At 47.0% G+C, this 26,000-nt stretch overlaps 1 protein-coding gene across 12 annotated transcripts in view; it reads right to left on the bottom strand.

Annotated features, from left to right (window-relative positions):
• Kcnq1 (potassium voltage-gated channel subfamily Q member 1) overlaps positions 1 to 26,000 on the bottom strand; it is a 360,400-nt gene that overhangs the window by 256,486 nt on the left and 77,914 nt on the right. For all 12 annotated transcript variants that reach the window (XM_013074819.3, XM_004852109.4, XM_004852108.3 and 9 more), the window contains exon 3: positions 448 to 574. In XM_013074819.3, the coding sequence (XP_012930273.1) occupies positions 448 to 574 (127 nt within the window). The remainder of the gene's footprint in view (positions 1 to 447; positions 575 to 26,000) is intronic.

Below are 26,000 nucleotides of genomic sequence, written 5' to 3' on the forward strand. Positions count from 1 at the left end.
CTGTGCTAGAGAGACAGGGTCCCACGAGAGGGGACCTGGGAACAGGCTAGGTGGGGACTTGGGCAACACCTAATGGAGAGGCCCAGGCCTCCAGTGTGGCACATGTGTAGCTGCCTCACCTCAGCCAGAGCTGGGCCCTGCATCTCAGGCCTGAACCCCAGCCACCAAGGGTGACTGACCCATTGTCAAGCTGTGCTGAGTAAGGAAGGTCCTCAGAATCTGAGAAGGGCCAAACCCTATTAGCAGTATCTTAGTGTGCAGGTGGCCCAGGCTGCAAGAACTGGGTGTTCACCCCTTGCTGGCCATAAGGTCAGGCCCTGTTGTGGATAGGCAGAGTGGGAGTAGGCTCTTGGTCACTGGGGGACACTCTCTGGTGGCAGTCATGATGTGGGGGTCCTTCATGGTCTAGAAACTGGTGAAGTATTCCGTGGAGTAGGTGGGACTCACCAATGATGGAAATGGGCTTCCGGGCAAAACGCAGCCGGCCCCAGATGCCCACATATTTGCTGCGGCAGCCTGCAGACCAGAGACGGACCACGTACTCTGTCCCAAAGAACACCACCAGGACAATCTCCTGTGGAAGAAAGCAGGTGAGTTCTCCCCAGGCTGTGACTCATCAGGTGGCCACAGGTGGAGAGGGACCCCCCAGGGTAGCACACTGGGTCTCCCTCTGTAGATGCCAGCATGTAAGGCTATCTTGGGCCCAGGGTCCCCAAGCATGGACACCCAGTGGGGCTGCTGCTCTTCAGACAGAGCCCAACTGGGCAGGGAATCCCACAGTAGGGCTTGAGGGCACTCAAGCAGGGCTCTGTGCCAGTGCCCTCCCTACCTACACGATGTCTTCTGGCCTGTGTTCTCCATCCAGAACCATCTTAAACCCCTGAGGCCCTACAGCACATGTTCCAAGGTGGGGGTCAGAGAGCATCTGTCTTTATGGGACTGTCCCCTTTTACCTGCATTGCCAACCATGGGGGACACAGCATCTATCACCTTGGGCTTTCCCTGAGTCCTGGGCACAAGAGCTCCTGGAGGGGTAGCTGGGCAGTAGAGGCAAGGGGGCCAGAGACAGATGTGACATCAGCCTTGAAAGAACTCCCCTGGGGTCCTTCCATACAGACCAGGCCTCCAGCCCAGATTGTTCCCTGAGTGCTCTGAAGTCAGGGCACTCTAAAGAATGAGGGGGTTGGGCAAACTAGATGGCCGCAGGCTAACATGTGGGTTACAATGGATGGACAGAAAAATGGACACAGGGCCGGGGATTTAGCTTAGTGGTACCATGCCTGCCTTGCAAGCACAAGGACCTGAGTTTGATCCCTGGTACCAAAAAAAAAAAAAAAAAAGATGGACAGAAGTGGATGAGTGGGTGGGTGGATGATGGACAAAGGTATAAAAACCAAGTTCCAAAGGAAAGCAGAGCCATTAGCTTTCTCTATGAAATCAGCAGCTAGGCAGAGGGTTCCTGGAGCCAGACTCAGTCCCCAGCTGTGAGGTGGAATTCAATTAGTGGCCATCTTGGGCCAGGTATTTAGCTTAGCGGTTCTGCTGCCTGCCTCAATTAACAGCCATCTTGAGGCCTGTCCAGCCAATAGCCAGTGCTATGGTGAAAAAGGCTGGAGGAGTCGTCACCCAAGACCTGGAGACAACAGAGGGAAGTCAGGGTACTGGTCAGGCCCTCAGCCCTGACTGGCACCCTGGAGGCCCAACACCCTGAAGACAGGTAGCCAATGCTTCACTTCAGGGTGGGCCCCAGGGATCCATCACATGAGCCCATCTGAAGGGGAAAGCAGTGGCTGGCCTACTATAGGGTAGCCAGTGGCAGCAGGGCCTGGGCTGGCCACACCATCCAGGCAGTCTGGGTTCAGTCTTGGCCATCACAGGAACCTAGGGCCCCTTAAGTGAGAAGCCCTTCCCACCTGCTCCATCCAGAGCAGCTTGAGGCTGGTCCTCAGGCCTCAGGAGCTGGGCAAATGGACCCCCTGGCCACCTCACCTTCACAAGGACCCCATGTGGCTGGCCCTGCTGTACCATATGCCCCTCAACCCCAAGCCCAGAAAGCAACAGCTTCTAGAGGGGTAGTAGGTATAGGATGATGACATGGATTTAGGAACCTTGACATCAGTTTCCTTAGCTGTGGACAGCAGTGGCAGCCATGTTAGTGGGCAATGGTAAGGATTTAATGCCCAAATGCATAGCCCACTGTGATGCTCAGAGCATGCTGCCACCTGGGACCCCCACACCCAGCTCCTGGCCAGCCTTGGCATGCAAAAAGCCCTCAGGGAAGGCTGGGGTTAGGAGACTAAACCTACCCCAACATGTGGAAAAGGACTATGCAAAGCCACAAAGCCATGTAGCCACAGAGCATTTTGCTTCTCAGGCCTGCTTCCAGCTGGCTCCCTGCCCGTCTTCCCTTGGGAGCCCAGCCTAAAGGGGACTTCTGGTCCAATGGGTGGCACTGCCTGGCCCTGCCCCCCAACCAGTTCCCTGCCAGGGAGTCCACAATGAGAGGGTGGCTGGATACTGCCATCACTGGCTCCCAAATGCTATTAATTAGGACAAAATAACATTTATACCATCCAGCTTTTGTTTGGAGCAAGCTTGGATAATGGAAGAATATTTGGGAAAGTTTAGTGCCTTCCCCTTGCAAAGATGTTTTGGTGAGTGACACAGAATCCTTTGGGGGTAGAATGTGTGTGGTGTTTACACAGGGAGAATGAGGGTCCCAGCACTCACAAGATCTGTGGCCTCCTCGGGGACAAGGGCTTTGGCAGTGGTGGCTGAAATCACCAGGGAGAGACCATATTGGTCTTGTTCATTCCATTCTCAGGCCTAGGGCACTATTCACTCTAGTTAACATTCAGTATGGATTTGTGGAAGGGAGGAAGGGAAGGAGGGAGGAAGGAAAGAAGAAAGAAGGGAGGGAAAGTAGGGAGGAACAAGCAAGCAAATCTCAAGCTGTCCAGTAATAGGCACTTTGGTTCATCTTTGTTTCCTGAGAACCTGGCCTGGCAGGAATGCTGAACCATGGTACCACATGTGTCTTTGGCCAACATGAAGCCCAGGCTCTCAGTCCTCAATGCTGAGACATAGGTGCCCATGAGTTCTAGTGGAGTTGGGATGGGATCACTCACCCGATCACTGGTGGCTCTGATGGGGAACCGTAGCACCCCAAAAGCAGGCTCCAGTCCCTGCTCTGAGGGCCCACATACCACCAGCTGATAGGCCTGTCTTATTTTTAAATACTTGTGTTATCATTTACCTTTTCTAGTCACATTCCTAAGCAGATTTGAACTGTTAAGCAGGTCGTAGAATACACCTTGAAGTAAACAGCTGTCAGGGATGGCTTTTGGTGGCTACAGGCCCCCTCAGATGACCCTGGTCTAACACTTGGGGAGAATCTATTTGGGGGCCTCCTGCAGAGACAGGGACTCTGGAGGGCTGAAGTGGGATGAATAATTTAAAATGACAGGGGTCCTCCAGTCCCATCTGGCTTGAGGACACACTGTGAGGCCCACCTGGGAAGGGCTTGATTACTGGTCCAGCCTAGGCAGGACCAAGTCAGTCAGCATGGAGCTGTTGGTCAGCCAGGAAGGGGCAGAGGAAAATAGCCATATCCCAGACCAATGTTTGTTCAGAAATAAAACCATCTTCAGCTTGATCAGCCTCACATGCAGGGCAGGGCTGGGTGGGATGTCATTCAGGGCCAAGGCCATACTGGCATTCAGCAGGGAGGGGCCTGCAGAAAGGCTGACCTCCAAGCCACGTGGTAGCCCAACGTGACTCAGGGCCAATACCCCCAGATCCAAAGCAGAGACACCTTTGCCCAACTCTGGTCAGGGGATACCAGCCCAGCCTCAGCAGTCCAGAGCCTAGGGGTGACCCAGCTGTTCTCCACCTTGGCAGGGATGGGCCTGAGGCTCATATGTCCTTCTACATCTGGGCCAGAGACGTGGTGCCCAAGGATGGAGTGTGACCTATGCTCTGCTTCACAGATATAAGAAGGAGAGACAATCTTGGGCCAAGGGACCTGAGATCTCCACTGAAACCACATCAAGACCAAAGGGAGAGAGGTCCCTCCCTCCTTCCCTTGCCTCTGTCCCTCAGATCAAAGCAATGTTTCGTGGATGAAGCCTGAGACAGGTATGCACACCAAGCCTGTGGCACCTGGCAGACCCCTCCACAGCAGGGCCAATGGTGACCATTTTCATCATGAGGAGAGGACGGCCCAGCTGGGGGTGGATGGCTCATCCTCAGACCCTATTTTAGGACAGGAAAGGGATGAAGTCCATGGCAAAGGCTCAGGCAAGACAAAGCACAGGTGTCCTCAGGTTTGGGAGTGGACACTGGTATGTGAGGCCATCCCCACAGAGGGCTGCCACACACAGGATGATTGCAGTTGTGTGGGCATAGCGGGGGTTCTGGGAGCAGCCTGTGACTGTGAGAAAATGGTTGCAGGTCATGGCTGGAGGACACAGAAGTGGGACTGAGGGTGACCTAGAGAGGGAGACCTAGAGAGCAAGAGCCACCAGCATGTACAGGCCAGGGCAGGGAGGTGTCCCGGGTCCCCCGGAGTGAGGCGGGAAGATGGACCTGGGCCACATGGAATAATAAGTACCACCTGCCACCCTGACAGTCATCTCACAGACAACAGGAATGGGAAAGTGCTGAGCCAGTGTAGGCCAGAGCCAGACATAAGCTGGCCCCATAAGCACAGGCCCCTCCACCACCTGCTACTCTCCCGAACACTAGCCCTGCCTCACACATGGGTTAGCTCTTCTGAAGCCTGGGTCCAGACCCACACTGGCATCTCCTGACTTACACCTAGCAGCTGTTGAATGCTGGCTTTCAGTGGCATTATTTGTGGAACTTAAAAATTATTTTTAAAAACAAAGCTCCTAACAACCTAATTTTTTTAAAAAACCAAAAAGCCAAGGACCGAGACACATTTTTCTAGAGAGGCTGCACCAGGGACTAGAAGATGCTCAATGTCATGAATCACCAGAAATACACATTAAAATCCCGGTGAGATGCCACCTCACAGCCTGTCATGAGCAAAACAATGAAAAACACTGAGCACTGATGAGGCGGGCACAGACCTGCCACCAAACACTGCAAATGGGGGTGGAAAACAGCACAGCCACCGCAGGAAACCTTAGAGATTCCTCAACATGAAATGTGAAATTACCACCCACTCAGTTCTGCTGCGAACCTAGAACTGCTGTAAAGGTTTTAAAAAAAAAAAAAATCTACCCAAAACACAGTTACTGTACAACTCAGCAAATCCACTCCTGAGTCGATACCCAAAAGGACCAATGGCCAGGGCCTAATGAGAGGCAAGCGTGCCCTGTTCCCTGCAGCAGCTTCATTCATAACAGCTGAAAGGTGTTGTCCGCAGATAGATGAGAAATGAGTAAGATGCAGTCTATCAGCACCCCACTGCAGCCTTAAGAAGGAAATCCTGATGTACGCTACAACCTGGATAGACTTTGAGGATGTGATGCTCAGTGGAATCTGCCAGGCCCAGAGAGACAAATACTGTGTGAGCCCAATCACAGGAGATTCTGGGAGCAGTCAGATCCAGGATGGGGGAGCCAGGGCCTGGGGAGTCAGTGTCTACTGGGGACAGAGCTTCGGTTTGGGGAGATGAAAGTGTCCTGGAGATAGATAGTGGTGATGGCTGCATAACAGTGCAAATGTGCTTAATGCCCCTGAACTGTGTACCTAAAACTGGTTGTGATGGGAAATTTTAAATGTATTTTACCATTGTAAAAGACAGTGGGGCTGGAGAAGGGCAATGGGGAGTAACTGTTAATGGATATGGATCTCCCTTTGTGGTAGTAAAAAATTTCCAGGAATAGACTGAGGAGGTGCTTATGGAACTTGTGAATGCACTAAACACCACCAGACTGCACTGAATTTAAAAGGGTTAACATAGTGAATTTTATGGCATATGTGTTTTACCATAATAAATCTGGTGCCTCCTGCTCCCTCTGGTTAGGTCTCCCATGGGCCTGAGTCTCTGCCACACCTTGGCCTGTGGCCCTGGAATGTCCTATATACCTGCCCTCAGGCCTCTGGCTCTGAATCCTCAGCCTTCTGTTAGCTCAGCACTGAGTGAGATGACCGAGCATGTGTGACCTGCTGGCTGCAATGTGCCCCTCCAACCTTAGTATGGTCCCTCTTCAAGAAGGCAGAGGGGCTGCAGGTTGTGTGTGCAGGCAGGCAGGATGGTGAAAGTAAGAACAGGTTCTCGGGGTACTGTCTCAGTTAACACATCAACGACACATGTGTACTGAACTAGGCTCATGGCCCTTGGGTTCTGAATGCAGACAGGGATGCAGTAAGGTAGTTACTCTGCCACCAAAGACTTCGCTGTGCATATTGAAACCTTGTCACTTGGCAGACAGACATTGTGAACCTCAACCTGGATCCAAGGATGACAGCATATGACATTGAAGGAAAAGAGTGCAGAGCCACTGGAGGAACATCTCGGCCCCGGGAGTGTGCTGTCACACTCCCTGTCACATGCTGTTACATCCATACCAGCTCTATCCATGTGTGGGGCTCAGGGGCTTCAGTGGCATCAGCAGCAGAGCAGCCCGAATCCACAGGGCTGAGGTAAATGCTAGGCAGAACAGGTGCTTATCTGGGTTTCCTACTTCAAGTGTACAGAAGGGGAAAGGTTGCACATCGGCTCCCGCATTTCTAAATCTCCGTGGAACCATCGCTCACGGAGAAGGATAAAGGTCATCAGGCCACAGTTTTATCTACAGTTTTATTTTTATCAGTTGGTGAATCCACATCACTGGGAGATTTTCTGAGGCTCAAAGTGTTTTGAAGTTCCGTGCTGCTGGCACCACGTGATTTAGAGCTCCGAAGACTTCCCACACCAATGGCTCCCGCAGGGAGGGCACAGGGTACCCACAGGTCACCCAGCTCAGGGCTCTGTGCTTAGAACCCTTGGATGAAAGACTTTTGTTTGTTTGCTAAACAATCAAGAAAGCCTCACAGATACTTATCATGCTTATTTTATTGCCTCTGAAGTTACTGCTCTATTATCTTTTTAGTGAAGTAATAATTTTAAAGAGGGCTAGAAGATTAATTATGGAGGATTAATGACTGTATTTTTGGTTGGAAGCCCAGGTAGGGCAGGCAGGTGGACAGGCCTGCAGAGCTAGGGTCAAGAAGGCAACACTGGCCTCCCTGGTGGCCTGTGCGCTCTGGACAGGACAGATCAGGGACACAGGCCTAAGAGGCTCTTCACTAGAGCTCCAGGCGCACACCAGCCCCCTCACAGATCACCACCAAGCCTGGGAGTATTATAGGAGCAAGGGTTAGGGTCTCACCCTCCTGCACAGCTGGGAAACTTGTGCAGTGCCCCTGCCCTAAGCCAGAGGGTTTCCCGATGGGGGGCAGTGGTCCCCATAGCACAGACTCCAGCAGGCAGTCTTTGAGCCAGTGGGCTTTAGGGCCAGCTGTTCCAACTCCACGTGAGCCCTGATAAGCCACAGAGAGCGCATCCTCGACATTCCCAGGGCGGTCAGCTGGCCAGAGACGTGGTGCAGGCAGACAGGCTGCTCAAAGTGCCCTTTGTTCTGGGCCCTGCCTGTGGCCAGCTGCTCCCAGACGCCAGCCTGTGCTGAGAGTCCATGGGCCCCCTCTGACATGTGCTGGGCACAGCTGGAGCCCTCAGGCCACGCTTGCTGCCCACCCTGGGGAACATTTGCTCTCTACCCTGTCAGAGCAGCACCTTGGGGCCACAGACCAGGCCCAGGTAAGCTCTGGGGCTGCAGGGACTCTGAGGAGCCAGCAGAAGATACACAGAGTCAGGGTCCAGCTGCTTTCAGGCCTTCCACATCAGGGACAGAGCCAGGGCCCTGCTGGGGAAGTTATGCCTGCCTGCCACCACCCCTCAAATGGCCCTTGACTGTGAGGACTGCTCAGACACCACACTGAGCCGCATCCATCCTTGCAGCTCAGTCACTCCTTTGTGGCCCACTGGACATGCAGCCCATGGTCTAGATCGTTGGCCCCTCCACATCTTGCCCAAGGCCTGACAGCCCAAGGTGTAGAACAAGTCAGCAGGACATTTAGGCCCCTGATGTCCCCAGCAGGGACAGAGGAGCAGAGGAGGCTCTCAAGGCATAGGACAATACATTCAGGAAGCAGCCCCTCCCCCAGCAAGGCCTGAGTTTCCATGAAAGCCCATGAGCTGTAAGATAGCACTGGAGGCAGAAGCTCCTCAGGGGAGAGGGCAGCAGAGCCCATGCAGGAAGCAGGTTCCAGATGCCATGGGCTACATGTTGGCAGCTGCTCTGTGTCCCAACACATTAGGGCAGTCCTGATTTTGGGGCAACTCTGGGCAGCACAGAGCCTCTTTCCCCCGAGAACCAGCTCCACCTGCCAGCTGTCCAGGCGGCCATTCTCCACACTGAGCAAGAGAGGCTGCAAGGCTTGCTCTGTTGCCATGGGGATGGGCGTTCCCATCCATGGGGCAGCCAAGCCCTGCAAGTGGGCGACAGCTGTTGTCTGGTCCGCCCAACCCGGACACCATACTAGCAGGTGGCACAAGGCCCAGTGTCCACAGTGGGCTGCCTGGGGAAGCTTCCTTAAGGCTGAAGCCACAGAGGCTGACCATCTCCCTTACTCCCATTCCATACCCAAGCCAGGACTCCCCAGGGTACTGGGGTCTAGGTCTTCCTGCTCTTCTCTGGTCCTGAACCCACTTCCCTGGCTGCTGCTGGGGTCCACCCCCCATTCTAGAAGGAGCCTGACCAATCATCTCACTACAGCCCCCCAGGCCTAGTGGCCAGCCCAGCAAGGCCTTCGATGCCCCAGCTCAAAGGGAGACAGACCGCCTCCTGAGCCTCCCAGGAAGCTCCTCTGGGACACCCAGCAGTCTTTCAGAGAGCAACAAAAGTGTGATTTTGTTGTTTATGGGACACTACTTGAGCAAACCATGCCTGCATGCCAAGGCTCAGGTGATTCCTTCTGCCAGGTCAGAGCTCCATTCCAGGCCTCCTAGATTGGCCTCTATCTGTAGTACTGTCACTCACATGCCTAATCTGAGTGGGTCCAAGTAGGAGGTGGCTGGGGCCTCTGGCCCAGTGTGTGACTGGGCCTGGGGTTGTCTCTGGGAGGAGAGGGGAGAAGGCTAAGACAAGAGAGTTGGACCACACCCATAGGCCTAGCACATTCCTGGGTCCATTATCATCATGGCCAAATCCTTCCCAGGATTGTACGCTTCCGGGCTCAGCCTCAGAAAGTGGTTGCCCACCCACGGTGGGAGGAGAGTGGGGCCCCTCGGTAATTTTAATTTCACATGTAACTGCACTGCCAGGGTCTTATGGAGGCTGACTAGAGTTACACGCATTTCAGGTGGTTTAATGAGGTGCCTCTAGCCCTGGGACCCAGCTTGCTGCAAGCCAATGAGGTGGGGGTACCCAGGCACTACCAGTTCCCTTCCTCCCCGCCCGGGTATTCTCAAGGTCAGGAGGCGGACAAGGGGCTCGAAGGTGAACTGACACCTGGCTGGGACTAGGGAGGCAGATGGTTCCAGGAGGAAGCCCACAGGCCCGCCAATATATGCCTACCCAAGTGAAAGCCGCACAGACCTCAGGCGGCTCCAGAGTACTGAATTCAGCCATTACCTGAAAGTGCTCAATAGTGTATGTTTGCACAATGCAGGATCCACATGTCATTATTTTAAAATTTAATAGATGGATTTTAGCTTATCCATGAAGGCTCCAGAGAGTGATATGGACAAGAGCGTGAAAGTGAGAGAACCTAGGTGTCTGCAGGTGGTCCGCAGTGGGTGACGGGGAAGGGAGGAGGCAGGAGCCTGGCTGGGGCCAGGATGGGTGGGAAGCATCTTTCCACACACAGAAGGCCCCACTTTGCATCACTTCTCATGCAACTGGCTTTGCCACCCCAGCCTGCTGTCTATCTCATACTAAGGATAGTGTTCTTTAATCCCAGAATGGTGCAGTTGTTGATTTTGATTTTTGTTTTTAACATATTAATGATTTATTTCTAATGGTAATGGGTGTTGATTAGAGAACATGGCCAATTAAAACTCAATGTTTTGAGGCAAGCTAGAGTGTTTTTGTCTTTCTTTTCTTTTTTATGGCCACATAAAGAATTGGTTTCCTTAGTGTCCCATGGGCATCAGGAAACAAAACATCTCTATTATTGGGATCCGGAATTACGGAGCTGGCTTTAAAACACGGTGCTGACATTCCTCACCACCGCTCCCACGGAATCTGGACTTTGCAACCAGAAGAGCTCAGCAAAGGACGCTGCAGTTTCCTGGTACTTCCTGTCTCCTGGAATGTTCCTTCTGGAGCAGGCCTGTGGAGGAGCTATGCAGCAGGAGAGGCCTGTGCTGAGGATACTCCAGCCCCATAGTGTGCCATCTCGGAAGTGGAGCTGCCCCAGCCAACAAAGCCCAGGGCAGCAGTGGGCACTCACCCACCCCCACCCCACCCCCACCACCCTGGACTGCAGCCTGGGGAGCAGAGCACTCTGCTGGCTGCTTGAAAGGGCTATACATGTGGATGTTTGTTCTATAGCTGTAGATAAGAAGAATGGCTATTCCAGATTACTGTTGAGACTGAGAAACTGTTGGCAGTGGCTACATCTCCCTGTCTGTCTTTGCTTTACTTCGCGTCTGCTAGAATTCTACTCTGAAAGAGCTGCTGCGTTAAAATCTCTCAAAGTTATCACATTCAACCCACTTTTCCTTACACAATTAGTAAATTGTTATGTTCTACATATTTTATGCTGCTTGATGCCTTAACATTTATAAGTAGGCCTCCTCTAAATTCATCCACACTTGCCTTGTAAGGGTCTCCATGTTGATAATACTGTCCCTCCTGGTCTTCTGGTTTTTTGTTTTTCCCTCTTTCTTTGTATACGATTTTATTTTATTTTATTTTATTTATTTATTTATTATAATGGGGATCAAACTTGGGACCTTGCGCTCGCGAGGCAGGCAGCGGAACCACTGAGCTAAATCCCCAGGCCCACAATTTTTAAAAACAAAATTTTTTTAACCACTCTTTCATTTTTTAACCATCCATTATTGGTTTGCGCTACTTCTTTTATTTTGAAAGTTTTATTTTGGGGGGCTGGTTGTTGTTCTCTGAGACAGGGTCTCACTTATGTAGTTCAGGCTGGCCTTGCACTCACTGTGTAGCACAGGCTGGCCCTGGACTTGCAGTGATCTTCCTGCCTCAGCCTCCCGAGTGCTGGGATTACAGATGTGCACTGCCATACCTGGCAGTAGGCTCTACTTAATTTTATTGAGTGATGCATCTACCCAAAAATAAAAACAGGCTGGCAATGTAGCTCAGTGGTAGAGTTCTTTCATAGCATGCACAGGGCTCTGGGTTCTAAAGTCAGCACTACAAAAACAAATAAATAAACCCTTCTGACAGTTCCTTTTAATAGAGGAATTTGGGAGACATGCATTTAATGTAAAATTGGATTCATTTGACATGATTTGTTCCATCTTTATATTTGTATTTTACCTTGTTTCATCTTCCTTTTCCTTAGAGTTGCTCGGATAATCAACATACTGCCCCTTCCCTTCCCTTCTTATCTCCTGAGTCTGGATATCGCACTGCTCTCTTCCCATTCCACTAGCTCCTTAGATACAGAACTAAATCCGCTCTTATCTGAAAGCAGTTTCCAGTGTGGCGATTTCCCGAAAGCTTTCTTCCCAGTAAGACAGGAACGTGTGTGGGTCTGTTTCATTCTCTCCCTTCACCTCTGTAAATGTCTCTCTGGGGAACAGAGCCCTTCCCCCGTGCTGTTTTTATGACGAGAACAGGGCACAAGTTTCTTCTCAAAGGCTGGAGAGTAAGTACTTGAGGCTCTGCAGGCCACATGGTCTCTGTCCCAGCCAGGAAGCACAAAGGCGCCAGAGACAATGCATTTATGACTGTACCTGGCTGTGTGCTGATAAAACTTTATTTACATGATGTCAGGCAGGGTGTGGGCTGAGGATTAAAGACCCCTGGGTTAAAGCATCTTCTGATAGGTGGGGGTTATGGGTTGAATTGTGTCACCTTTAATTCATGGGTTGACATTCCAATCCCAACAGGGTCTCAAAGTGTGATCTTGGAAACAGGACTGTTTCAAATATGATTAGGTAAGATGAGGTTACATGGGGTAGGTCACATGGAGTAGTGTCCCAACCCAGTATGATCAATGACCTTATAAAAAAAGGGGAAATTCAGGCACAAAGACGCACACAGAGAGAACGTCATGTGAGCACAAAGGCAGAAGCCAGAGAAGCCAGGGTGATATTTCTACAAGCCAAGGAATGCCCAAGGCGGTCTGCAGCCTCCAAAACAAGAGGGAGGCCTGGACAGATTATCCTTCACAGCCTCGGGCGGAACTGCCCTGCTCACGCTGGCATCTTGGATTTCTGGCCTGCAAGAGACAGCAAGTGCCACTCAGGGCCTTCATGTTGTCACCAAGCCCAGGCTGGAGGGCTGGCAATGGTGTCAAGAGATGCCCAGGGCCCAGGCCTCAGGCCAGAAGTTCCCCATTTCCAGGAAGGATTCCTGCAGGCTTGTGTGAGACAAGACCCTCTCTCTCCTTGCAAGGGCATAGTGGCCTGGCTTTTCCCCCTACCACAGAGAACTCTGGGCCCTGAAAACAAACCTCAAAGTGCCTGAGAGGCATCCCAAGTGGAGGACCAGCAGAGGCAAAGGCTCAGGTGTGTGCAGGGAGGTCCAAGTAGTCAGAAAGGCAGACAGGGCTGCCTGGAAAGCAGGCCCCGAAGTCCCTCTGGCCCCATTCTATGGCAGTCCCTCATGAATCATACTGGGGCCTCCATGCACAAACACGGTCCAAGTTGGCTGCCCTGTGGTAGGATAGGGGCCCCCGAGACTGCCTGCTCCACTATCCGCCAACTAGCAGTCAGCTTTACACATATTTAAAGAAAATCCCTCATCTTCCCCAGGCAGGCAGTTTCCATCTCCAGACCAGTTACATAGGGACTTATGTTCAGGCAAGGGACCCTACTGCTGATGGCTGCCAATCCCACCGAAGTCACAGCTCCCTTCGTTGGGGCCAAGATGGGATGAAGGGGGAGGGGCATTTTTATCTGCTGGGACGCCATGCTTCTAAAAATGTCCTAGGAAAGAATTTCCACAAGACTCAAAGTTTAGCAAACCAATAGACTCAGGAATGAATGGGCCTCGTGATGTCAGGCTGCAGTGCCCAGGCCACTGCTCTAGACCCTGCTCCCTGCAGCAGAGGTTGGGGGGTATGCCCACCTCCAGTAATTAAGGGACCTGCAAAGTACAAGGCAGGAAGGTCACATGGTGCACATGCATATGGGCTGGTGCGTGTGTATGTGAGTGTGCCTGTGTGCATTGACTGCTGGGTGCCTTGCTCATTCTGCAAATCAAGAGATTTTAATGACAGGCGGTGAATTTAAACTTTTTTTTCCTCCTTTCAGGAATGTTTTAAGGGATTGAGAGGAAATTGTGCACGGATTTTGCTGTTTTAAGAGCTAATATGTGAACAACTTCAGAAGGATGTGTGTTATTTCAGGGCTGAAGTTTACACAGTAAATGAGAGACACAAAAGCAGACTTGTCATGGACTCTGAGGCCCTGCCTGCCTCCTTGAATTTCATTCCTGGGAGAAGCGGCTGCCTTCCTGGGGAGCAAAGCTAGAAGGGACAAGAAGTCTGATCGCCGTCCCCTTCTCACCCAGCCCCCACTGTATACAGGGTGGCTGGGGAGGGGTACCTTGTGGACAGCCAGCGGCACAGGGATGGGGAGGTGGCCGGGGGCAGCTGCCCACTGGGAACTCTCTCGTACTGGAGGGCTGCATTCAGATATTTGCAAATCCTCCAGCCCCTAAATCACTCAGGAATGATCTCTCATCCTAAAATGGTCTTGTTTCTAAATTTGGGCTGAGACCTCTTGAGTACAAATAACTGTCAACATTACAAACACCAAAACTTAGTCAAGAAGAAATAGACAACCTGGGAAGCCCTGTGTCTACTGAGTTTCTAATGAAAAACTTTCCCACAAAGAAAACTCGAGGCCTGAATGGCTTCACATGTTCTCTCTATCCAACATTAAAGGAAGAAAAGCTAGTGATTCTACACAAACTCTTCCTAAAATGGAGAAGCATTTCCCAACTCACTCTCTGAGCCAAAGACATGACAGACAAGCAGACTACAGATGCCATCCTGTATGGACACAGATGCAAACAGCTTTCTCAGAATCCTAGCAAAGCAAGCAAATGGTATATAGATTTGTAAATGCATCACAATCAAGAGGCTTTATGGGAGGAATGCAGGGTTGTTTTACTCTGAAAATCAATTGGTGAAATTCACCAGATTAATAAGATAAGAAAGAAAAAAAGACACATGAATATCTCAGTAGAGGCAGAAAAAGCAATTGACAAAACTCAATGGCCATTCTGTACATTTTCTTTCTTTCGTTTTTGTTTTTTTTTGATACCGGGGATTGAACTCAGGTCCTTGCGCTTGCAAAGCAGGTGCCAGAACCACTTAGCTAAATCCCTGGCCCATTCTGTACATTTTCTATTCCCAGAAAACTAGGAGGAAAAGGAACTTAGGGACAAACAGCACACCCCACAACCCACAGCCAGATGTCCCCAAACCGAATGCTGTGCCCTCCATGTCAGCCATAAGATAGCGAAGCCTGCTGTCCCTCACCACTAAGTGTCAACCTGGAAGCCAAAGCTGGTGCACTCAAAACAAAACAAAATGTAAAAGCATATGGATTAAAAAGTAAAAAATAAAACTGACTTTATCTAGAACATGATCATCCCCATAGAGAATCCTAAAGAATCTACAAAAACGTATGAACTAAAATCCTCCTAGAACTAGAACTAGTAAAGCTAGAAAATGCACATGACACAAGGTCAATATCCAAAAAAAAAAAAAAAATCAATTGTACTTTTATATCCCAGAAACAATCTAAAAATGAAACTGAGAAAACAGTATCATTTCAACAGCTTCAAAAAACATGAAGTACTTAGCAACGAATCTAATAAATTCTATGTGTCCTTTGTCCTGACAACTGCCAAACACTCATGTTGGTATTTAAAAATGTGTAAGTGGAGAGAGGTTTTATGTTCATGGATCAGAAAACAGTATTAAGACATGTGTGATACCCAAGTCCACCCATACATCAATGCAATGCCAATCAAAATTCCAGCAGTCTTTTTTTTTTTTTGTAAAAACCAATAAGCTGATTCCAAGATTTACATGAGAAATGTGAAGGCTCTGGCAGGGCATCACACTTTTGAAAATGAGCAAAATTGGAGGATTAACAGGACCTGATTTCAAGGCTTAGTATAAAAGTCACACTAATCAGGACAGCACTTTACTGGCAGAACAGATTGCAAAGTCCAGAAATCGGACCTACACACATGGCCAACTGATTTTCATCAAAGGTGCCAAAGTAATTCCATGGAAAGAAAAAGTCGCTGGGACAACAGGATAACCACATGCAAAAGGATTTAACCCTGCTCCATACCTGTCACCATATATAAAATTAAACTTGAAATGAATCACAGATCTAAACAAGAAATGTGAAACTATAAAATTTCTACAGAAAACAGGAGAAAAGGCTTTGTAACCTTGGATTAGACAAATATTTCTTAGAACACAAAAAACATGAACCTTACAGGGAAAAAAAGAACCCTGATTAATTAAACTTCATCAAAATTAAAAACTGCTGCTCTTTGGAAAGATCCTGTTAAAAAAGACAAAGCCACAGATTGGGAGGAAATATTTGTAAAACACAGAACTGATAAAAGACTTACATCTAAAAATATGGACACAACTATTCCAATTCAAAATTAAGACAAACAGCCCAATTATTAAAATCAGCAAACACTTGAACAAACACTTTATCAGAGCAGATATATGAAAGGCAAATATGCTCAATATCATTAGTCTCTAAGGAAATCCAGATTAGAACCACAATTGGAACAGTAAAAACTTAAAAAGCAGACAATACTAAGTGCTGGAGAGAACCATAGCGGCCATAACGCTTGTGCAGCAATGATCAGAGTGAAAGCTAGGATGACCATTTTGTACAACAATTTGGCAGTTTCTCAGAAAGGGAAAGATGCATCAACTCCATGATTCAGCAATCTCACTCCTAGGGATTTACCCGAGAGCAATGAAGACACATGATTACTCTAAAACCTGTGTGCAACATTCATGGCAGTTTAAATCATAACAGCTGAAAACTAGAAACAGCTCACATGTCCATCAGCCTGTGGATGGATAAACAAATTGTGGTACATTTTATTCTTTCCAAATAAAAGGAAACAAACTACCGAATACAGACCACGACATCATGGATGAACCTCAGATGAATTATGCTAAGTGATGGAAGCCAGGCACAGGGGTCCATGCTGCAGAATTCCATTCCCATGATACCTGGAAAAGACAGAGCGCAGGACAGAAACACTGCTGCTTTACCAGGTGCTGGGGTGTGGGGAAGGTCTGGCAGCATGGGGTACCAAGGGATTTTGGGGGTGATGGAACCATCCTAAATCTGGATTTCAGGGTGGTTTATGACTGTAAGAATTTCTCAGGACCTATTGAACCTGGTATCTAAAGGAGGGGAAAATTCTCCCCATGTGACTTAGACCTCAACAGACCTAAATCTAAGCCAAGAGATCAAAAAACAAGACTAACCTAAGAAATGTATACAACAACTGATAATTTTTAAAAATGTTAATCTATTAAAAAGACAGATAAGCTAAGTCAAAGATCTGGTTTTTGAAGATTAAAAGAAAAATAATCCCACACGCATACACAGTAATCAACATCTCTGCTCCAAATCCCTGAGGCATCCTGTGCCCACCAAACCCACTGATACTACACAGCCACCCGGGCTCAAAAGCAGGGCCAGGGCAGCCCCCTCCCGAGAGCCCTGCCCAGTCATGGCGTCGCCTATCTCTTCCTGGCTTTTAGGCTATCAGTGTGTTAGCCTTGATGTTTGTCCCTCACTCATGTCCTGAGCTCCCAAAGCCAGCTCTGGCGCTGGGTCATGCCCTGAGCCTGAGACCCAGGAAATGAATGCTCCATGAGGCCTGGGGTGGAGGGCAAACATCCAAACCTCACACTGGAGACCCCAATCCTGCTTCTACCCTGGCCCCAGGGTGAGCCTAGTGCTGCCTGCCCACCTTGCCTGTCAGCCAAGGGGCTCTGTGAAGCCCGCCCTCTCCCATCTAAGGCTCCTTCCCATCACTAGCTTGTAGCAGCAGCAGCCAAGATCCACTGCTTCCCAGCCCCATTCTCCACACTCCAGCTGCTCAGTGAAGAACTGGAGGGGCTATGATGCTCCTAGTGTCAGTGGCTTCCACCTCCCATCTATACCAACCAGGGGAGGGGGCACTGAGGTGACAGCAAGGACACAGACACTGTGGCATAGAAGAACTCCACCACAGGACTGTGATTCTTCCCAGGAAGCACTAGCAGGAAGCAAGCCCAGTGCTGGCAAGGGTTAAGGGATAACACAGGAGAGGCTTGGCCTCACTGCCCATGACTCTGGCCTCTGACACCAAGTGCTGGCTGACCCCTATTCTGGGCCATTGCTGAAGATGCAGGGGGCAACACCATACCTAGACCCTCCCAGCCATGCTGAGCTCCCACCTGGTGGTAGTTCTGGGATCCTTGCCTTGCCAGGCCTGCCTACCTTCCTTTCCAAGGCCAACATCCACCCAGGTCTTCCCATCAGCAAGTCCAGGACACTGTTTAAGGAGGCAATGAGATTTCCTTCCTATTGCCCTGTGGCGTTCATTCTGGGAGCAAATGCTGCTGCTGAGGAGCAGAAGCCCCTGATTCCACAAGGGCTCACCTGCCCCAAATGGCACTGGAAAGGAAAAACTCAGCACCATGAAGCCACATGGCACTTCTCACATCCACTGCCTACCAGTTGTCTTAGGCCAGGTTTAGGGCACTGGGCCCCTGGAAGGGTAGCCTTGGCACACAGGTGCCTCTTGTTTCCAATCCCAGGCGCTGAGTGTCCATCCCAGGTCCATGGGGAGCAGTCACTTGAAGTGCCTTGGACCCCAGGCAGGTCAAGATGCTCTTTGCAAGCAGGACCTACCTTGGCCAGGACTTGAGAGGGGATACATGGCACCCAAGGGTCACTACAGCTTGGGCTCTTATTCTTTTTTTTTCCATTAAGTTTATTGGAACATTTTAGGTATAAAATACAGTTACATTCATCATTGGGATCTTGTACCTTTACATGACATCTTGGTTCTTATTTTTTCCCTATTCCTCTGCCCTCCCTTCACCCCCTCCACCTTTCCCTATTTACAAAGACTTTGTTTCCATTTTTTTCCTTCTCTCATAGTTTTTCTTTTCCCTTCTTTCCTTTCCCCTACCCCTCCCACTTCCCCTGCTCCTTTAGACCTTTTCTTCCTATTACACAATATCAATTATACATTTTTTAAAAACTACAATATCAAGATTTAGAGGACATTACCACAGATTTTACAGAATTTAAAAGGATATAGAAAGCATATTACAAAAATCTTTTTTGAAATAAATTTGACAACTTCTATGAAGTACCTTGGAAGACAAATTAATGAAACTGACTCTGGAGGAAATATAAAATTTGAATAGCATCTATTAAAGGAAGTATATTCTTAGCTTGAAAACCTACCTATATGACAACAACAGGCTCATATACATTTTAACTGATAAATTATATCAAACATTTAAAGCAGAAAAAAGAAGGAATACTTCTCCCCTCATTTTAGGAAATCAACATTGTACTAATGCTAAAATTGGATAAAGATAATAGAAGAAAAAAGTATGAACATAAATAAAAATTTGTTTAACAAAACAAACTATTAGAAGTTCGATCTGGCAGTATGTAGTAAGAGGTTTTATTATAGAGATGGCAGTGTTGGTTCAGCATTGGAAGATCCACCCCGTAAGTCATCATTTTAACAGAGGAAAGGAAAAAGCCATATGATCCTGTCAGTAGTTGCAGAAAAAGTATTGGACTACATGCTACAGGTGTTCATGGTAAAAGCTATCAGGAGACTAGAAGTAGAACAGAACCTTCTCAACAGATCAAAGACATGTACTCCATACTTCCAGCAAGAACGCCTTATATGAATGGAGAAGATACAATGCTTTCTCCCTAAGGTGGGGAACAAGGGCAAATATGCCTACTCTTCATCTATCCATTAAACTTTGAAACATAGGCCCAAACCAAAATAGTCCGGCAATAAAAAGAAACAAATAGCATAGGATTGGCAAGGTAGAAGTAAAATCTTTATATGTAGGTGAAATGATCATCTACAGAGAAAATACTAAGAAATCTCTAGGAGGTGAGCTCTTATTCTTAGGGTAGAAAAAATGGAGACCTTGGACTGTCCTTGTAGACCTGAAAAAGTGGAAAGCAGAAGACAGACTGCCAAATAGGAAGTGCCCAGCCAGTGCACAATGTTAGGAAAAAAGGAAGCTCCACAGCTAAGGACAAGTCTTTATTAGAGGCCTCGGAGACCAGAAAGGTGACTGTCTTAGTTTATGGGGTTCTGCTAGAGCAGTGGAGCAAAGCTGTAACAAAGGGTTCACGGTAGCACGGTCAGGTGCTATAACCTGTTGGTGGATGGCCACCACACTGTTGGGGACCAGAGGTAGAGACTAAAAGCCACTAACTAGAGTTTGCCCTGCTGATCCTGCCCAAAGGAAGTACTCTGGCACCCACTCTGGAGGCAGCCTGAGATGAAGAAACAGGTCCTGTCCAGGAACCCAGCACCTGTCACCAAACATCCTCCAAAGTGTTGACTTTTCAGCCAGAGGACCTTGGGAGAATCAAGGATATGGGCGGGGAACAGGGCCCCCTTTGTTTCCTCCAAATGTGTCTTCACTCTGCCCCGAGTCAAGCAGCACCCCTTCTTTAGACACATACACAAAAGGTGAGTTAGTTGTGTGTGTGTGCGTGTGTGCGTGCTCACATGCATGTGAGGTCTGAGCACATGCAGCCCATGCCCAGAGTCAGAGATGCCTGTGTGCACACATAGTTGAGATGGGTGTGACCCATCTGTGATGTGGTAAGCAGTCTTGCCTTGAAGTGGATCATTGTATCCAGCCTCCCCCAACATACCTATAAAACCATCTTGAGAAGTCTTTTTCCCAAGGGATTGGCAAAGTGCTGAGATGTCTTAGCAGAATTTAGCCATTTGAAGACATGTAAATATGTCCCCCTAGAACACCCCAATTGGACCTACAAGTCTAAAAAAGGGCATATAAGCTGCTAAGGAAGCATCTCCGTTAGGCTGGAACTTTCTTTGTCCGATATGTAATCTTTCCAAGATACATAAGACTCCAGTAAATAATGTGACAAATACATAGAGCTGTATACATCACCCACACCATTCCTTAATTTCTCCATGATGCCACACTTGACTCTGTTTTGTTTTTAAAGAAACAGAACCTGACAGAATGAGTGATGCCTCTTCAGACCACCTCTCCAGGGGAGCCCTGACATGAAATGAACTTCTTTCCCAGCCTTTCTGGCCTACATGCCACAACCAGTGGTCAGAACAGAGACAGGCCCATAGCACCCCCAGCTGTGAGCCTCACACCTGCCTGCTTTACTGCTGCCAACCCCACATCATCACACATTGCACCATGCCACACCCTAGGCTCCTGTTCTGCAGTGCAAAAGCCCAGGAGTGTCCCCATGTCGCTACCTTACCCTCCCCTGTCCTCTACCCTCTGCCTCCTGCTCCGGACATGCTAGGTTCTTCATGGCTCCTTCTACTCATGCCAGCCACAGGTTTTGCTTAAGAGCTTAATGTGTGCCATCTCACCTGCAGGGAACATGACTCCCAGCCCCCAATCTGGTCCTTTGCCCTGTCACAGAGACCCTTATCACCTGTAGAGCCCACCTAGGACCCCTCTCTACTGAGAATCACTACCCCACTCCTAAATCCTTATTGCCTCCTTTCTCTCTGAGTATTCAAAGTACAAGCTTTGTGGGCTTTGAAACTCATAAAAGAGGAAGATAGAGGAAGCCCCCTTGCTGGCAGTGTGGGCAGCATTTGGAAATGAGAATATAAATATAGATCCACAAGCCAGAAAGTAAAAGGTCCAATGAGGACCAGGGAATAAGGAGTAGATGCGAATGTGACAGTTAGAACAAAAACACAGGCCTTCTCTAAATACTGAAATACTTATAAAAAGTAACAAATACACACCTTACAAACTACTCACAGCAACAGAACAAAATACACATAGTTATAAAAGACTAAGACACAGTTGAGACCAGGAATATCAGTCATATTAATAAATGCAGATACACTTGCCCTACCCAATAGGAGAGAAGTATTTTAACTTGACTCACAAAATAAGGCTCAACTGGGGCTGGGGATTTAGCTCAGTGGTTTCGCTGCCTGCTGAGCAAGCACAAGGACCCAAGTTCAATCCCTGGTACCAAAAAAAAAAAAAAGAAGTAACAAAATAAGGCTCAACTATATGCTTCATATTGGAAACACACTTAAGATGGGTGTGGTGGTGCATGCCTGTAATCCCAGTGCTTGGGAGGCTGAGGCAGGAACACTGCAAGTCTGAGAAAAGCCTGGCCTACATAGCAAGACCCTCTTTCAGACAAATATATAAGGGAGCACAATTAAAAGTAAGATAAATGAAAAAGATACAGCACGCTAACACTAATTTCAGAATGGCTAAGGTAATGTCAGATAAATCAGATTTCAGAGCAAAGAAAATTTCTGGGGATAAAGAAGGCAATTTCATAATGATAAACATGTCAATTCATCAAGTGGACATAGCAATTCTAATGGGATTGCACCCAACAAACACACTGAGCAAAATCTGCTAGAACTGAAAGAATAAGAAACATGTCCACAATCACAGTTGGAGACTCTGTTGCCCTCTCAACAACTGATAAAACAATGAGATGGAAAATCATAAAGACACCACAGATGTGGACAGCGCTGTCACCAAACTAATGATAATTACCAAACAGCCTCCCAACAATGGCACAATACAGTTTTCAAGTGCACAATGGAATATTTACCAAGATAAATCATATTTGGGGCTTAAAAGAGTCAAGTCACATTGAGTATTTTCTATGACCACAAGTGAATTAGGGCAGAAATTAATAATGTAATGATATCTGGAAATCCCCAAGTGTTTGGAACATACTTTTGAACAACCCACATTCAAGGAAGAAACTGAGAAGAAATTAGAAAGTAGATTGGATGTGGAGAAAATGATAGGTGAAAACCCAAGGGATGTGCCAGAAGTCTTTTTAGAGAAACATGAAGGACACCAAGAATCCATATGAGGCCAGGGAAGCCTTAGCTTCTATCTGCAGAGGCTGGGAAAAAAGAGAGTAAGTTAAAACTAAGCAAATAGAATAAAGAAATAGAAAAAATCAGAGCAGAAATAAACCAACCAAAAGGAAAAAAACTCAATGTAGCCAAAAACTAGTTGGCTGACATAAAAAATTAAAACTCTAGCCAAACTAATCATAGAAAAGAAAAAAGAGACATGAATTATCAGCACCAAGAATGAGATAAGATACATTACTACAAACTCTATTAATGTTTAGAAGATAATGTAATATGAACAACTTCATGTCAATAAATCTAACATCTAGGTGAAATGAACAAATTCTTTCATGTACACATAATACCAATACTTACCTAAGAAGTAGATAATCTGAATATACTGTAGCTATTAAGTGAATTTAAAATCTAGTTAACAGCCTTCTAATGAAAACAGCTTTCCTAATAAAAATCCACCAAACAGAAGAAATAAGACCAATTTTACAGTCTCCTTCAGAAGGATAGAGAACACCTCCCAATTCATGCATCACTCCAGCCTAACACACTATCAGAAAGCCCTATACAACACTCCTCATGTACTTAGATGCAATATTTCTTAGCAAAATTTTAGCAAATCATGCCTACACAAATCAAAGCCTACACAAAAAGAACACTTCACCATTACCAACTTGGTTTTTATCCAGGAATGCAGGTTTAACATTTGAAAATCAATCAACAATACAATTCATCACAGGAAGAGTCTACAGAATCAAAATCTACATGATCCTATCAAAAGATGAATAAGGGCTGGGGATTTAGCTCAGTGGTTCCACCACCTCCCTCACAAGCACAAGGTCCTGAGTTCAATCCCCAGTACTAAAAAAAAAAAAAGAGAGATGAATAAAAAAAGCATTTGTGAAAATTTAATATCCATTTGTCAGATGGAGGGACCTCCCCTTGCTGGCAGTACAGAGTGATGAGCGAGACCTGACCCTTACTCAGTCCCCATGCCCAGCATCAACTGTCCTGGAACCTCCCCAGCAGACCTCAGAGAGCCATCAGGGAAAAGAGATATGGTCCCAGCTACAGATATTTAAAATGAAACAAAGATGCCCCCCTTTCTCCAGGTCCTCCCACCAAACTCTGCTCTGAGCGCACTGTTATTCTCAGCACAGGGCACCCAGAAACTGACCAAGTCATCTCACACCAGAAGAAGGGTGGCCTGCATCTGCAGCACACACCTGACATTGTGTTTTGACCAGGTTGCCTCTCCTGCAGTTTCTGGATTAAATATGCAGAGGGAGAATGTACCACCGCTCCCAGCACAGAGGAGGAGGCTTCTGGGCCGACGTGCCACCACTCTGAGCACAGAGGAGGTGAGCCACGCAGGTGCCAGCACATACACACACCCCTGCCCCCCCCAAAATAAGAAGACATGTAAACAAGCCTCAAAACCACACTTCAAGATCACCTACAAAAATCCCAAAGGGAAACGAGATGGAACGTCTGATACTCAACCACCTGGACTCCCTGAACAGGCAACAAAAGAGGATCTGGAAAAAATGAAATCAGAAATAATTTCTCAGATAACAGCAGAGATTGTGCCCATAGTAAAGACATGATTAATGAATCTAGAGAGGAGCTGAGGAACATGATGGAACCCCAACATAGGAAACAAATGGAATCCATAAAACAGATGCAAACAGATTTTCAGGAGATTAAAAACTCCATTGAAAGTCTATGCAGCAGAATGAGCCAATGTGAGGACAGCATATCAGATATAGAAGATAAGATTGCAATTAGTGACCAGGAAAAGAAAAATTGCTTTAAAATTGTAAGGCACCATGAGAAATCAATCCAACTGCTGCTAGACAATGCAAAGAAGAATAACATAAGACTGATCAGACTCAGTGAAGAAACAGGAGAGAGTGGAGATGACATAAAAAACTGTTCACAGAAGTAATGGTAGAAAACTTCCCAAGCAGGGGAAAAAAACTTGACATAAAGATAAGTGAGGTATATAGGACTCCAACTAGCCTTGTTAAAAAAAAATCTACACATAGTCATATAATTGTTAAGATTCCAGAAAGCCAACAGAAGAACAAAGTTCTACAAGCAGTGAGAGAAAAGAAACAAATCATATACAAAGAAAAGCCCATCAAAATCACAGCAGACTTCTCAAGGTAAAACCTCAAGGCAAGAAGAGCTTGGAGCAACATATTCCAAGCTCTAAAGGAAAACAGCCTCCAACCCAGATTGATGTACCTTGCAAAATTATCTTTCAAAATTGATGGGAGAAATAAGATACTTTCATGACAAAGGGCACCTTAGGAACTTCATAAATACCAAACCAGCACTCCAAAAAAATTTTACACAATATCCTAGGAAAAGACAATGAGGATCACAACCCCAGGAAACCCAGCAGAATGAATCCATCGGGCACGACAAGAAATTAAATGAAAGGGGGAGAATTCAACAAAAAGAAAAGGTCATGACAAAGATCAGTCAATACGTATAGTTATAACCATCAATGTTAATGGTCTCAATTCACCAATCAAAAGAAATAGACTGGCAAAATGGGCCAAGAAGCAAGATTTAACACTATGCTGCATACAAGAAACACATTTAATTCAAAAAGAAACTCATAGACTGAAACTGAAAGGGTGGAAAACAATACTCCATGGGACAGGAATGCGAAAAAAACCAGAAGTAGCTATCCTCTTTGCAGATCAAGTGGATTTCAAACTACTACTGATTAAGAGAGACAAAGAAGGACACTACATCCTTGTAAAGGGAACAATCTAAGAGGAAGAGAAGACAATCTTAAACATATATGCAGCAAACACTAGTGTGCCCAACTATATAACCAAATACTAGCAGACATGAAAAATCATACAAGCACTAATACAATAGTAGTGGGTGACCTCAATAGCCCACTGTCACAAATAGATAAATCAACTAGAAAAAAAACAAGCAACAAAATACTAGAACTCAATCTCTTGAACAAATGAACTTAACAGATGTTTACAGAGTGTTGCACCCCACAAAATCAGAATACACATTCTTTTCAGCTGCACATGGGTCATTCTCCAAAACAGACCACATACTCGCTCACAGAACATATTGAAGTAAGTGCAAAGGAATTGAAGTTATCCCCTGTATATTATCAGACCATGGTGTGATGAAATTGGAGATCAATAGCAAAAGAAACCACAAGAATTTCATAAACACGTAGAAATTGAACAATGCACTTCTGAATAAACAATGGGTCACAGAGGAAATTAAAGAAGGAATCAGACAGTTCCTTCAATTAAATGGCAATGGCAATACAACATATTGGAATCTATGGGACACAATGAAAGTAGTCTTATGAGGGAAATTCACAGCAGTGAATACTCATATTAGGAAAACAGAGCGAGCCCAATTAAACAACCTGATGCTGAACCTCAAGCTTCTAGAAAAACAAGAGCAGGACAAACCCAAAGGTCATACAAGGGAGGAAATTATAAAGATCAGAGCAGAAATCAATGCAGTGGAGACTAAGAGAACGATATAAAAAAATCAATGAAGCCAAGAGTTGGTTCTTCAAAAGAATAAACAAAATTGACAAACCCTTAGGCAACCTTATCAGAAAAAGGAAAGAAAAGGCCCAAATGCATGCAATTAGGA

Source organism: Heterocephalus glaber, unplaced genomic scaffold (assembly GCF_053883595.1).
Source record: "Heterocephalus glaber isolate CG9 unplaced genomic scaffold, H.glaber_assembly_v1.0 deba00000594, whole genome shotgun sequence".
NCBI classification, from domain to species: domain Eukaryota; kingdom Metazoa; phylum Chordata; class Mammalia; order Rodentia; family Bathyergidae; genus Heterocephalus; species Heterocephalus glaber.